Genomic DNA, 14,347 nt, shown 5'->3' with positions numbered 1-14,347 from the left:
TTACTGGTTGTGGGAAATTAGAGGGTATAAAGGTGGTACGGCTTTTAATTGCACGACAGACATACCAAATTTAGTGATATCACAAAATGAATCTAAAATAATTAGTGGGATGTACACATGTGAACTAAAACGGTGTAATAATAACATAAAAAAAGAAAATCAGGCTAAAAAAGGCATTCCAATGTTTATAAATTCAAAAGACCATAAACTTAATTACGTATACGTAAGAGCTCAGTTTTAATTGGAATAAACTTAAATAGTTACTTGTAACGTTACGTAAGCCATCGCTATTGCAGAACGAGGCAAGAAAATTAGAACACAGAGGATTATGTTGTCACCTTTCAATAATTCTGTCATGGTGATCCACAATCATAACAGAAGCCTTGCGGACACTACTCTGATTGAAATCCTTGCTGAAGAAGTGATACTGCGTTGTTACCCAGCCCACGTACACATGAGTTGGGTCCTGTCCAGGGAAGATCCTTACACCATAGAAGTACTCGTTGATGAGTCGAATATCTCGTTGCCAATAGATTCCACTCCTGAGACAGCTGGGACAGACATTACCTTTGGACTTCTGTCTCGGATGGTAGGTGGAATAATTTTCAAGTCCGTCTGAAAGCAATTTGTTTACTCGTTAATTAATTTATATTTATTACTGAAATAAAATTAGCAGAATATGAAGTAAGGCACAACTGAATAAGAGGGCAGCTTAGCCCCCAACTGCAGAATGCCAAAAGAATTAGAGACAGTACATGAGAAATTTCTGCACAGAGGAACAAAAGTCTTAAAGTCTGTCATATCAAAATTAAACACTGAATGTAACAAGCCCTGAAGATGGATAAGGAAGCCAAAACATAACCTTTTATTAAATAGAAGTCGAATGGATATTTCATGTACCTCTTATTACAACCTTATTGTATAGAAGCTCACCTGCGAGACCCTCGCTCGTGGTGTCCGCACATGTAGTCTACTAGTGCGGCCCATGCCAACTGGTTTTCTCTCGGGACTGACGTCTCCATCCACAGCTGGTTCGGGAGTTCCTCCCTTCTTCAGACGACCATTGCTTGAATCACGTTCACGAGAGAAGAATCTATGATAAAATTTATATTTTAAAATAATTCGACAGTTCCAATTACATGTCAATTCTACTTTCAGCTCTTATTTCCTTGACTTTGTCCTTCCTATCGAAAAGCAATGACAAGATTCAGAAATATTGGTGGACAAGAAATAGACATCCTGAACCGAATAAACTTGTCAATGTTGCTCTCGAAGTACCTGCTACATAGGTCACAGTCAAGACAGGTTATTCTACGAGATGTTCTAACTGTGAGATGTTGCAAAATGTGCGACAGAAAGCAGTAGAGAGACACGGATCGAGGACGAGTCCGGCAGAGACATAGTGAGGCATTCGCCGAGGTTGGCATGCATCCCTTGGTGAGAGTTCTGAAAAAAATTTCAAAATTTTCGAAAAATCAAGAAACGATGGTAATTGTCTGAAAAGCGCAAAAAACCCAAAATTTTTGAAAAAATTTTGAAAGTGGAATTTTTCAAAAAAATTTGGTTTTGTGCGTTTTTTGATTTTTTTTAAAAAATTTAAAATTTTTAAAAATTTTCGAAAAATCAAAAAACGATGGAAATTGTCTGAAAAGCGCACAAAACCCAAAAATTTTGAAATTTTTGAAAAAATTTTGAAAGTGGAATTTTTCAAAAATTTTCGGTTTTGTGCGCTCTTTGGACAATTTCCAGCGGTTTTTGATTTTTCGAAAATTTTGAAGAAATTTCAATTTTTTTTTCAAATTTCACCCCACCTGATGCCATGCAGGACAGATCGCCGTCGGACTGTGTCTGATGTACTGTGACTCTAACAAACGCGGTCTGTGCCTCACACGGTCTCTATAAGCCGAGATGCTGGATGCAACACGTAAGGCAGATACCGAGACGGGCATGGCAGGGCACAGGTGATAATTCACTGACTCCTCACCAGTAAAGCTCACGTTCATGCCCAGGGCAGCCTATATGGGATTTGTGGGGGACAAATTTGCATTCGGACTTGTTTTTCCCTGAGTTTTCCAGTTTTTACCTGCAAATATCATTTCACTGACGCTCCATTTTCATTCATGTATCATCTGGGGTTGGCCAATGGTCCAGTTAATAGCCACAGTCCCACAGAGAGACAGTCATGTCATTGTACAATATTCCCAGCTATCATATAAACATTGTTTCATGTGAACCAAATTATTTCTCTGAGAATATTTTAAGCATTCTCTTAATGTTTAATAGCACGTTTTATTAACAATATAACATTTAATTATTGTGGGCTTCTAACACACTTTCATGCAAATTATGACAATGACTGCCATCTTCATTGCCATGAAAAACTCAAATCTCAGGCACAAATTATTATTATTCTCTATAAAATAAGCAATGTATTGTGTTGTAGGTATAGCATACTTGAAAACATGCATAATCTATGGCAGCAAAATTCACGTGTTCCATTAACGAATTACATTGCTTTTGTGCACCCATTAGACCATACGTGTCAATGACATTCAGTACTAAAACATGTTTCAAATAAACAAAATATAATTATATAATTATTTTCTAACAATTTAGGTCCCCTTTCTGGACAATGTAACTGCATGGATGCAGGGAGCATTGATAGTATTTTGGAGATTCTTAACATCTCCAACTCCAAACTAAAGCTACTTCCTCAAGATGCTCGTTGATACAGCACAGCCTAGATTTCAGATTCTCATGGTATTAAAGATGTGGAATGCAGTCATCTGGTTATAAAATCATATAGCCTTACAGGGGTTCAGAGGAACATAGCACCTCCACCTTCTGAGCAGAAATGTGTATGAATTCCATCTTTAACAAGTGATATGCTCCCCTGGGACATTATTAATTACTTATAAGACTACACGGTGTCACAACCCAGAAGACTTACATTACAAGTACATCCAACAGTGGAAACCGGTCTGTTCAATTCAAACCGTAAGCAGTTACTTTGTCTTAAAGACGTTACATCACCACAAAAAAAGATCAGATTAAGAACGAACTGCCACGAGAGCTTGAACCGACTTCCCTACTTTCAAAACAGTCAAACCTCGTACACCGTTGTAAAACCCAGATGAAAAAGGACAAAACACATTTGTTTAACAAAGAACAGAAACCTATTATGGTAAATAAGTAACAATTTCGCATATGAAATATCACCAAAATACATTTTTTGAACAGTTCTTATTAAGAGCCAAATAACAATAAAAGATGTGAAAAACAGGAATCAACAAAAGCAATAATATCAATGGTTAAATATTTTTTAAAATGCATCAGTCAAATATTATTAATATATGTTGTGTGCAGTAACTATGTAAATAAAAACACATTTTTAAAATAAATTCTATTAGTTACAAATAATATTTTTTATATAAAATGACCACATGAGTTCTCTTAACATCATAAAGCATATAAATTTAAATTTTCAATCTTTCGGCCTATGACCGTGCCATACTGGAAATATGTTTGATATTAAACATGCTACAAAAGGCAGTTCCACATTCTTCAAATTAAAACATGTCTTTATGTGCTCGTACTGTTCTGAGACATCACATCATCAAAGTAATATAATATAATTTCATTTTGTGTTACAACAAATACTTTTCAATCAGATAATATATGCAGTAAGTGCGAAATTCAGTCAACTGCCTTTGCAAATGCAAAAGTAATTTAACCACGTTTAATAACCAATTCTTAATTATTTTCAGAACAACCACGAATACCTACCTCGTTCTAACGTACCATTCATTTGTGCATTTTCCAGTTTGTCGTATGTGACGTTTCGTGAGAGCGAGCCTCTCCTCGGACGTCTGGATGGTTTATGCTTCAGTTTGCTTGCAGAAGGTTCTGGTGATGGTCCATTCATTATAAGTTCATCTGCTTCAACACAGCATCTTCTGAATAACCACGCTGGACGCCTAATAGAAACAGACTTGAAGTAAGAAAAAAGACTCTCTTAACTACAGGGTTATTACACAAGACCATATGGATAGTTCTGAAGCCACGAGTGCGTCATTAAACTCGTTACAAAGAAACGAAGGTCTTATTAATGGACAAGGTGAGTGCTGCAACCTGTATCCTGCTCTGGTAACTACTGACAAGTGTGAAGACAGTTTCTTATTCCCAACAAATCACTCCTTGATTTGTATTTATAAAGTGATTTCATTTATGACTTCTCAGCTCTATAAAGAAACAAGTGTTGATGAGATTCCACTCCTTGGTTTTCCTTCTTTCTCACTTTTCACACACTCAGTTCAATGTAATTTCTCTAGAACAGCATTTTCAGCCCAATGTGGCCATCATCAGGTTCAATTCCCTGCATTGGGGATCATATCCATCGATTAGTCATCAAAATACAACAGAAATGGTCACAGAAGATCTACTGTAAAATAACTTACGAGACATCGCTCTGTAGCTACAGAAATCAAAATAAGGTCATCGCCAACTCTCACTTTCTCACCCAAACTTGAAATTAGCTTATTATCAGTATTCATATGCTGACATAACACAATTTGATTCATCAAATGATGTACTAAATCATTACAGCATTTCCCTAGTCTTCATTTGAAACAATTAAGAATAACTCCAGCAGCTACTGTGACATGATATATAACCAAGTTCTATTATACAATAAAATCCTCTCGAACTATCCACAAGCGTGGAGATGACTTAAGGAAGAACAAGAAGATGTAACTGACTCCTAGGTTGCTTTTATGGTACAGGTATAACATCGTATAAATGTTAAAATATTGAAAAAGAACACAACTGGCAAGACTGTACAATGTATATTTCTACTATGGTAAATACAACTATATTTCTCAATATTTTCCTTATGCTTCCATAATCAGGGCAATGAGTGATCATCAGTTATGGATCACAACACTTAAACATTTATTTAATTTATAAATTCTATTACCTTTATCATTTGTAACTGAACCCCTTCATCTGTTTGTGGGCCACTGAAACATACACTTAAGATATTTACTGGAGTAGCTGAGACAGGAATATTTCCAGCTAAATGTCCATAAGCTATGAGTTTCTGAAATGAATAAGTTTGATTTACAAATGTATGTAGCATGAGAATAAAATCTGTACTTTGCAAAACACACAAGTTCAGTAACAAGTTATGTACCTGAAGACAATCTGCTCTGACATGCCAATCCAAATGGAAGAAAGTATTTCTCTGCTGTAATGATATTGGCTTCATCATTCTTTGGTAATGGCAAGGCAGATGATGGATTAGGGGCATCCTGACCTGCACCTTTCAGTTCGTTTCGTATCTACAATGTAAGGTTATGACAAGTAATCAGAAAAATTAACCAAGATTAAGAGCTACTACAATTAATAAAAACTTGACATAAAGATATCAACAATTCAATCACATGCAATGCAAAACTACTTACAGTATAACCACCAATTACTGTGTTCAATCAAAGTGTTTTTAAATAAATTTTGTTAATATAATTCAAAACAGAACGAGCAACTTACCAAGCACGTTTTAACTGGGAGTGGTGCGACCACTTTATATCTTGGTCGCTGAGAATCTTCCCTAGAGCCCTCACAATAAACATTTATTTCGTTTAAAAGTACTTTGCATCGTTACCTAAAAGAATAACAATAACATTCTTCAAATGTAGCGTTCTAAATAATATCAATCACTTTACAACGCCATTATTCTAATAAATAAACACAGGCAGCCATTTTTAACGGAACTAATACCGTAGTGAAATTTGAAACTATTGTTCCTTAATTCGGCAACTATTCGCAATATCACAGTGATAGAATTTAAGTATTGTAACATGTATGTTTTTCATTATGTGAAAACATATGTCTTAATAACACGCTTTATTATACGGTCAGATTGTCGATTTACTTTCAGTACCAACATTCAAGCATGGAAGTTCCTTTCATTTTAACTAATGTTTCAATGCAAGTCTTTGACAAACTAAACATTTTCTAGCAGTTATAGGCACAGTGGAATATCTGAAATTCATGTAACTCAATATGTTGTCTTGCGATATTTCACTTAGTGAGACATTATCCCTAAAGTATACATGCCTTCGTTTACCACGTTGGTCACAGTGGGTGGTGACCTTACGTACGAAATAAACATTCATATTTTGAGTGTTAATTCTAAAATGATTATACATATCATTGTATAATATATAGGTACGCATGTACAGGATGAATTACATCTTATGTGAGGTACACGAAATCTGTCCTGGAACTGGAATTTTTTGTAACAGAATTGGCAGTACTACATAAAGTTTGCATGTGTTGACAAAATATGTCTTAGAATATTACAGTGAAATTTATTGTGTTATAGTTTGAATTTAAAACACAGAACGTATTGGTTATTGTAGGTTGTACTGGAGACATGAACATTGCATAGGTCAGGAACAGAGGTGAAGGAAAAGCTTTCACCTTTTCAACTTAAGTTATGCTAGTTGTGGTTTGTTACCTTCCCCTTAAAGTTATTATGACAAATTCGAGTGATATGAAACCTTACTTCGAAGCTTCTATGACCAAATTCTGCCTTATGTGAACTGTCTTTCTGTGGGGTTTTATTCTAAATAAATCAAGTTATTTATTTGCTACCTTGTGACTGAATTCCCTACTGACTCATTTAGAATTGTAAACTATGAATAGTACAAATAAATTTGTTTTCCTCAATTTTACAAGAAGCCCAGAGGAGGAAGCTGTGCCAGTTGAGAAAGTTATTGCAACTCCAGAGATAAAATCAACCGAAGAGTCTGGGATTGTCCCAGAAAATGTATCCAAATCAAAGAAGACGAATGAAGTCAAGGGGGAAGGTAAGTTCTCTTCCTTTAAATTATTTAAATTTGTTCTGTAGCATCAGAATTTAATATTTCGTTACTGCCTCAGGGTATTTATATGCTAAGTCTGTAGCAGAAGCTGTGTGACTTCAATATAGAGATAGAATTTTCATTGTGGGTTTATTTGAGTCGCTATTACAAGTACATTGTTTGGTCATGCAAGGTGGCCACTCATTTAAAGTTACAGTGCCATAATTTTATGTTGAAAGTAGAAGATTTCAAGGCTTTAATGACAATTCAGTACTAATGAATAATGAATTGGACAGATGGATGAGGTATGCAAGTCTCAGTTAGGATAACCAGTCTCAGACCAAGATCTGGACCTTGGACCTCCCAAATTTGAAGCACGATTGCTAATCATTTGGCTGCAATTTTTTTATCCATTATATATGGAATTTAAATAGGAGAGATTTGAAGGAAGTGGTTTTCAAAAGATCATATATTGTAGTAAATAAAATGTCTTTATTTTAGAACTCTGAAACTATTTGGGGAGACAGAATAAACTGCGTTAATTGTGCCCTCATCTTCTGTTAAAAGTTATTGTAATTTAAAAGTGTGCAAGGACTTATGAAGTATTACCTGGCCTACATTTCATGTTACGAGTTGACACATTTTAGTCTAGAATTTTGTTTTTGACAGTAATCTTTCTTCTGGTGTCAGTTTACATAAACTCTTGATTGACACATTTCAGAATTTTAAAAAAAAAAAAATATACAGACTTTTAATTCCATAATTATAATTTCTAATGTCAATTTATAATACATAACCCTAAAATATGAGGAGAGATGGAGACTTCCAGTTTCCCCAGAAATGATAAACACAAGCCTTAACAAGGTGAAAGCCTTCAAACTTCAATTTAGTTCAGTGTTTTGTACAGGAGTTAACTCTATTTAGATTTGATATGGGAGTTTACTGTTAAAATATATTGTTGTTGGTAACCTTTGGTTTTCAAACTAAAAGATGCCATTGGCTGATGAGCTGAGTCACTTATTCTCTCTGGAAATGAAAAAAAACGACAAATGACTGTCTGGATCAAATCAGGAGCCAGGTGGTTCCATCAATTTTCAGTGTACAGCATGTGGAAATATTTACAAATACAGGCGAAGTCTTTTGAGACATGTAAGACTGGAATTTGGAAAGGAACCTTAGTTTCAGTGTCCAGGCTGCCCCCCCCCCCCCCCCCCCCCCCTGCGGTTAGAACATAGAAATCATTTAACTGCTACAAAACATAGCAAATTAAATTCATAATTGTGTGCAACAACCAAGACTTAGTATATTTTGAATGTAAATTTAAGTCATGTGAAGATATATATTTCTGTTTTTTTGTGATGTATGCTTGTATTGTTCTGATGACAGTGTGTTCCTGTTATAAATGTTTTTGATTCATCATATTTTAAACTCTTATTGCCAAGCTGCATATTTTAAAAAAACAACTGAGCTGCTTCTTTAAAATTTCATAACGATCACAAGAGACCTTTATGATTTATGAAACAAAACGTAGCACACCAAAAAATATATTGTGTGATAGTGTAATTTATTAAACGAAACAGACATTTTTTTAAAATTAAATAATAAATAACAGAAAAGTAATTTTTAAGCATTAGTCATATAGGAGGCTTACAGAATCTGTCACACTGATTCCATTGTGGTCACTGGTAGGAAAATTGGAGAATACAGGAAGTAATGTTGTATAAACTTAATTGTACGTGGACCATCATCTTATCATTTACAAAGATTATTGATGGTATTAAACTTGTGTGTACAAATGTGGTACCTTTGAAAGAAATTCTCATTATTCTTACATGAAAGAATTTTATTTTCCAGTTACTCATCCATAAATCCATTGAGACACTGTGATTACCAGGTTATAGAAATATGGATAAGAAGACTTTGGTATATGTTACGTAGTCATCGCAGATGTTTAATCGTGTCTCACCGTAACACCAAGGCAACTATCCCATTGTGAAAGAAATCACTGACCAGTCATTTGCGCTCCTTTAGTTATCCGATGAGACGGAAATAACTTCGGTGGTTCAGAAGCTTCGACTCTCGAGACGCCCTCACACATTATCACTGGAAGCCTTTTGTTCTATATAGTTCTTATTTCTGTCAAGTAGAATGCTGTTTTCTTACGCATATTGATGGTTATAAGAGTTAATGTAGTGTATTATGTTGTAGACGTCTAGTCGTATTACAAAAAGGATAACGTTCACAAATGGTTTATTTTTATGTTGGATACAAGATTTTTTTTTAAAAAAATATGTACCTTCAGTTACGCCATGATCGCTTCCTTGGACGTCTCTTCAAATTCATTGTTTAATAATAATTTTATCATTTGGTGTTATAGTCTGAGATTCTGACAGTGTTTTAAGTAATTGACAAAATATGGAAATGCCTTCAGTTTTCTCTGTTCTCAGTGGCTTCCTTCACTAAGTTATTTAATATTTTTTTTGTTCATTTTTAATGATTCTTTGTCAGTTGTGAAGATTATATTGACAATGTTTAGTGAGAATTGGCAGAATGATTAAGAGGAATGAAATAAGTTTACATAATTGTATTTGTTATGTGTATTGAAACACCATTTTGCAAGGAACTTGCAGTTTTTCTGAAGAACTTACTGCCTTCCTCTCCAGACTGGAATACATTTTCACTAGTGTGCTTTAGGTGTACTCCCAATACACCAGATGAGTTTTCTAATAATACTTTAATTTTGGTGTTAACAAATTATTTCCTTAAAGTAAATTTAATCATAGTATTGAAGTGAGATATATATACTTCTTGTAGATATATTGAAGAGGAGATTTTACTTCCCAAGAATTACAGAACGTCTGCTGGAAGGCTAATAGTATGAGACGTATGAACTATGGACCAAATGTGGGTGAAGATTTGCTTTATCTGGCTTTCTCACTAATTTTTTTCATTCGTAAGAGTTATTTTATCATGCGAACAGATGACAGAAGTTTCACCGCATATCGGAATACAAAAATAGAACAGTTTGCTAACAGAACTATTCCATTGTGTGTTACAGAATTGAAAGAATGCAAACTTTAGCATTCTGACAGAGAGTTTTACCATGGAAAGGCGCCTTAGGGCTACTGATATTGATTTTCAACTGCCATTTTTTGCAGAGTAGCTGTTGATGGTCAGGAGGTGATATATCATGGCAGACAAGAGGCATTTCGGTGTATGACATGTGGCAAGAGTTACCGATACATGAGGCATGTTCGATTTGAGTGTGGCAAGGAACCTCAGTTCCAGTGTCTGTATTGCCCCACATCAAACTAAACACAAAACCAGCATCCAAATGTCTCCAATTAAAGCCCATTAGGAGAGATACTGGTAAGTTGGTGCGTACAAACACATACTCATGCATGGATGCATGAGTATGTTCTGTTACTTATTGTATGGTTATTTGAAGAATTGAGTTAGCTTCCTCTTGACTATACGAGGTGCGATCAGAAAGTTTCCAGACTGAGCCTATAAAAACCCGTACACTTATCTCAGGCAATAAATTCATCCATCACCCTCGAAGTAGTTCCCCTGGGAGTGAACACAACAATCCCAGCGCCGCTGCCAAGCCTGGAAGCATCCCTGGAAATCTTTCTTTGTCAGCCTGTCAAGCACCATCTGCGATTCTGCCTGAATCTCTTCTATCGTCTCAAATCTCCTTCCCTTTAGCTGAATTTTCATCTTTGGGAAGAGGAAGAAGTCACACGGAGCTTAGAAAGGAAGTTGGGGTCGGTTCTTGCAAGATCTTTGAGCTCCTGACAAACGAGAAGTCGATTCTGCTTCTGGTCCTCAGACAGGATGTGTCGCATGTGGAGTTCTTCCTTTAGAATCAGCTGACAGGTCCCATAGCCTATCCCAACAATGTCGCACAAGTCGTTGATGGTACGACGTCGATCTTCGTAACATTTTCGGGCGTTGTGCTCGAAGATGGTTGTCCAGAACGCTCGTCATCATCGACAGAGGTTCGGCCATTTTTAAAACGTGAATGCCACACAAAAGTTTGTGCACGACCCATTGCGGACTCCCCAAATGCTTGCTTTAGCATTTCATAGGTTTCCGTAGCCGATTTGGCGAGTCTTTGGCAAAATTTGATGCACACGCCATTCCGAAATCGCAGGAGGGTCGGTGTAATGCACTACCAAAACGCCCGTAACTAAGAAACAAATGCTAATTCGATGATGCCGGCTGGCACACTGATTCACTATGAATGTAGGCCGCACCCCCTAAAGGCAGAAGCTCGTACTACTTCCGGTTCGCCCTCTATTGGCACAGTCTTGAAACTTTCTGATCGCACCTCGTATATAGACCAAAAACAAATCCATTGAGTGATTGAAAATTTCATATTATGCCTTATATCATTGGAAATCGGTTTCGTTTTCACAAAATTTTTGTTTCCGTCTTTCTTGCAGACAAAGTGAAGGTCTCAGTGGGCGAACACTACGCAAGATTCCTTTCCTTGCTCACGCATATTACATTCAGGTACCACAAGTTTCATTAGAGAATTTTATAAAACTCAGTGCATAAAGCAGTCATCAAACAACCATCAGACATGAGTGTAAAATGTGTTTTAAGTGTGGCAGTTTCTCACGTTCATGTCTGGTGAAAAACTGTAAATTGTTCAAATGTTTATGTTTGTCAAAAGACATTAATGTAATCTACATTTCAGAAAAGCGTGATTCCAGTGAATTTCAACGAATGTATCAATTTATGGATTGTGTGGGAAGCAGACATGTCCTGACATCTGACAGATTATTAAATGTGTCGAGCGTCTTTGAATAGATACAAAATACCACGATTAATGTACTTCAATAAATGTTACTAATTTTAGACATAAAAATATTGGTGATAAAGGAGGAAATATCAGGACAATAGTTTGAACAGTTGCAACCTCCTACATCCTTTTCTTTCCATTATCCACAGGCCTACATAATCTTCCTCTCACTTAATCCTAAATAACCTCTGTATTTGATACATCATTAATAATCTACAAACCACAAGTTTTTCCTTGTTACGCCATCCAGGCTGTAAAGTCTTAACTTGATACCATTTTCCCTCTTTTATGCATTTTTTGTATGTATATAAATTCCTCAGACCTACACCAATTGCACCGTAACCTCTCCTTTTCCACTGTACGTGAGTCGTGATGTCCGCTCGCTTGCTGTGTGTTCAGGTACTAAAGTATGTATTTTCATTAATGTTCTAGGACACCGCCAGTTCTCTTTGGGTGTTCTGTTTGACAAGGCTGGAGTGAAGTACCAGAATGATATTGGCCGCGGTTAGACGGCCTCTTACAGGTGCAGTTTCGCTCGTTTAGGAAGTGCGGTGATGAAGATCTCTGGCATAACTATACCGGACAGTTTTGATAATAGTGGATGTCCGTTCTCTGACCCAGGAGGACTTTAAAAGTATGCTGACCACGCATTACTTAGTTTGTATTTTCTCTATGTAAATCTGTAAAGAGATGTCAAAGCGGGAGGTAACGGGAATACTTAGTGATCATCAAAGAGAGAGAGTTTCCAAACAGTCGTTAACGGGAGATGCGCAATAGCAGTTGTCCTATGATCGAAAAGTGTGACTTGCCAGTGATGAGATTGCTTTATGTAAGTCAGGTAAGTGCAATGAGTTTTATGGATTGTGTGTGTTTTTCTGGAAGTGATTTTCAGCGAATATTGCCGGCATTAATTTTGTTGGTAGTGTATTAAGTGTTGATTGCTGCATGTGCCAAAATGAAGTCTGACGAAGGGAAGTTGGTGTTGTTGAAGTACGGTCACCAGTGGGCTGGGTCGTTGGGTGTGTTATAGATGCTCGTGAAGTACAACCTGGTGGCAGAGGGGCTGTGTAGTGGCGACATATGCAATAATCGTTTATAGTGCTTCGTTCATTGAGCTGTATTTTACGAAATCCAACCTGTTTTCATAAATGATGGAAGATATTTAGGTTATGGAAATGTTTGATAGTTGGTGTCTTATAGGTGATGTTGGTCGGACTTTTCAAATGACGCAGCTCGCGAGTCGTCTCCGCCCTTCTGCAAAATTAGTTGTGAGAAATTATAGAGCGGGGAAAATGTCGCTGCTGAATTTGCGTGATGTCTTGAGTGCCAACATGAAATGTGACGAGGATAAGTTCGTGTTGGAAAGGACGTGGACGATTTCACTGGGTGATTTATAGGTAGACGTGCAGGTATTCAAGATTTGTGTCTGGTATCAATCTGAGCAGGGTGTCGAAGGTTGCTCTGTGCAGTAACATTCCGGCGACCGAGAGGTTATGTGACGAATGTGCCCTAGGATGTAGGCGATCTAGTGGCGAATTGTGGGCTGCTTGTTTCATAGTGCTTCGTGCTAAGTTGCTTGAGATGTAGTTTATCGGGTGTGGTTGGATTCATAAATTATTTTAAGATTTTTGAGGTTATGGAAGTGTTTGGTAGTTGGTTTCTTATAGACGATGTTGGTAGCTGTTTCGCCTTAATTTTTTTTCTTTAGTTCCTGTAATTTTTAAGGGAGAAGATGTGTCTCTATCGGTAGTCACGGAATAACAGTTGAGGTCTTTATACAGTCTTTGGAGTGGTATTTCAGTCAGCATTTGGTTCGGCAGTGCCGTGTAGTGTTCGCGGACGGGCATGTACCTCAGGGGTATTGTCGGTAGATGACAGGACAGTTCGTCAGGGTGCGCACATATTGATCATTGAATATCCCTCGTGCTCCGCCGGTGGCGGGATGTGTTCGCTGTTTTTCAGACGTTGCCGTCCCTGCTTGCGAGAAAATGGCGCAGCTCCTCTGCTGTTATTGTTTACTTCGGACGGCGTGGTGGTAGGATGCATGCCCAGTCGAGTGCAGATTTACTCTCTTATATTGCCAGGGCTTGCAAGTTTATTTGAACTGATGTTTGTCATCTTTCTCCCGTGTGAAGTACGTAAAGTGGGAAATATTTTGGTTGCACGAAAGGCCGGATTAGTTGCCAGTAGGTTATTAATGTGGTGTAGAGTGACTTTGTAGTAAGAATTAATACTGGTCTCTCAATGCGGATGTTTATTTCTGTACATGGTTTTGTTTCAGAAAGGCGTGAATGCAAGCATATGGGATACTCCAGCCGTTACGCAGTTTCGAGTCCATTACTACGAAGTTAGCAAGACTTTGCACCGGGAGCTGACATGATTATTGTGCATGATGGACACAATTCATCAGGCGATGCGTTTGGGATGACCCACAGACACGTGGTGGCAGCCTCTGTTTTTGTGACTTGCATGTGGAAATTCAGTAGCTGTTGATTTAAATTTGTGCAAGAGCTTATCGCAGTGAAGAAGCTAGAAGTAAGCAGCTAGGGTTACAGGTTGTAATGTTGGTTATGTGGCCACCACACCACACCACAGTTGCCCACTTTTGATTCCTAGTGACCAAGTATGGGGTGTTCATAGCATGCCTCACAATGCCACAAGGAAGACCTCA

At 37.1% G+C, this 14,347-nt stretch overlaps 1 protein-coding gene and 1 long non-coding RNA gene across 12 annotated transcripts in view; one reads left to right on the top strand and one right to left on the bottom strand.

Moving 5' to 3' along the window:
- Positions 1-5,791, bottom strand: part of LOC147871682 (brefeldin A-inhibited guanine nucleotide-exchange protein 1-like) — a 33,466-nt gene extending 27,675 nt beyond the window's left edge. For 4 of the 11 annotated variants that reach the window (XR_015538445.1, XR_015538446.1, XR_015538444.1 and 1 more), the window contains exons 1-5: positions 5,548-5,786; positions 4,976-5,339; positions 3,787-3,977; positions 934-1,093; positions 339-615 (exon numbers count right to left, since the gene is read on the bottom strand). Coding sequence is in view for 4 of the 11 variants with exons in the window: in XM_087360398.1 (XP_087216524.1) it covers positions 3,942-3,977; positions 4,976-5,098; positions 5,192-5,308 (276 nt within the window). In the remaining 7 variants the exon portion in view is untranslated. Of the gene's footprint in view, positions 1-29; positions 616-933; positions 1,094-3,786; positions 3,978-4,975; positions 5,340-5,547 lie in introns of those variants that run through there. The other 7 variants (XR_015538440.1, XM_087360398.1, XR_015538443.1 and 4 more) reach the window with 7 other exon arrangements.
- A 233-nt stretch (positions 5,792-6,024) lies between these two features.
- On the top strand, positions 6,025-14,340 carry LOC147871681 (uncharacterized). The gene is made up of 6 exons (XR_015538447.1): positions 6,025-6,264; positions 6,745-6,872; positions 10,025-10,235; positions 11,315-11,384; positions 12,109-12,514; positions 13,958-14,340. It is a non-coding gene; the product is annotated as an uncharacterized LOC147871681 (long non-coding RNA).
- The last annotated feature ends 7 nt before the right edge of the window (positions 14,341-14,347 follow it).

The sequence above is a fragment of the Zootermopsis nevadensis genome, unplaced genomic scaffold, assembly GCF_977971745.1.
Source record: "Zootermopsis nevadensis isolate Lab colony 2312 unplaced genomic scaffold, Znev_1.0 Znev_ptg000044l, whole genome shotgun sequence".
Lineage (NCBI taxonomy): Eukaryota > Metazoa > Arthropoda > Insecta > Blattodea > Termopsidae > Zootermopsis > Zootermopsis nevadensis.
The sequence above is the reverse complement of the archived record's forward strand: the minus strand, read 5'-3'. Positions and strand labels throughout refer to the sequence as shown.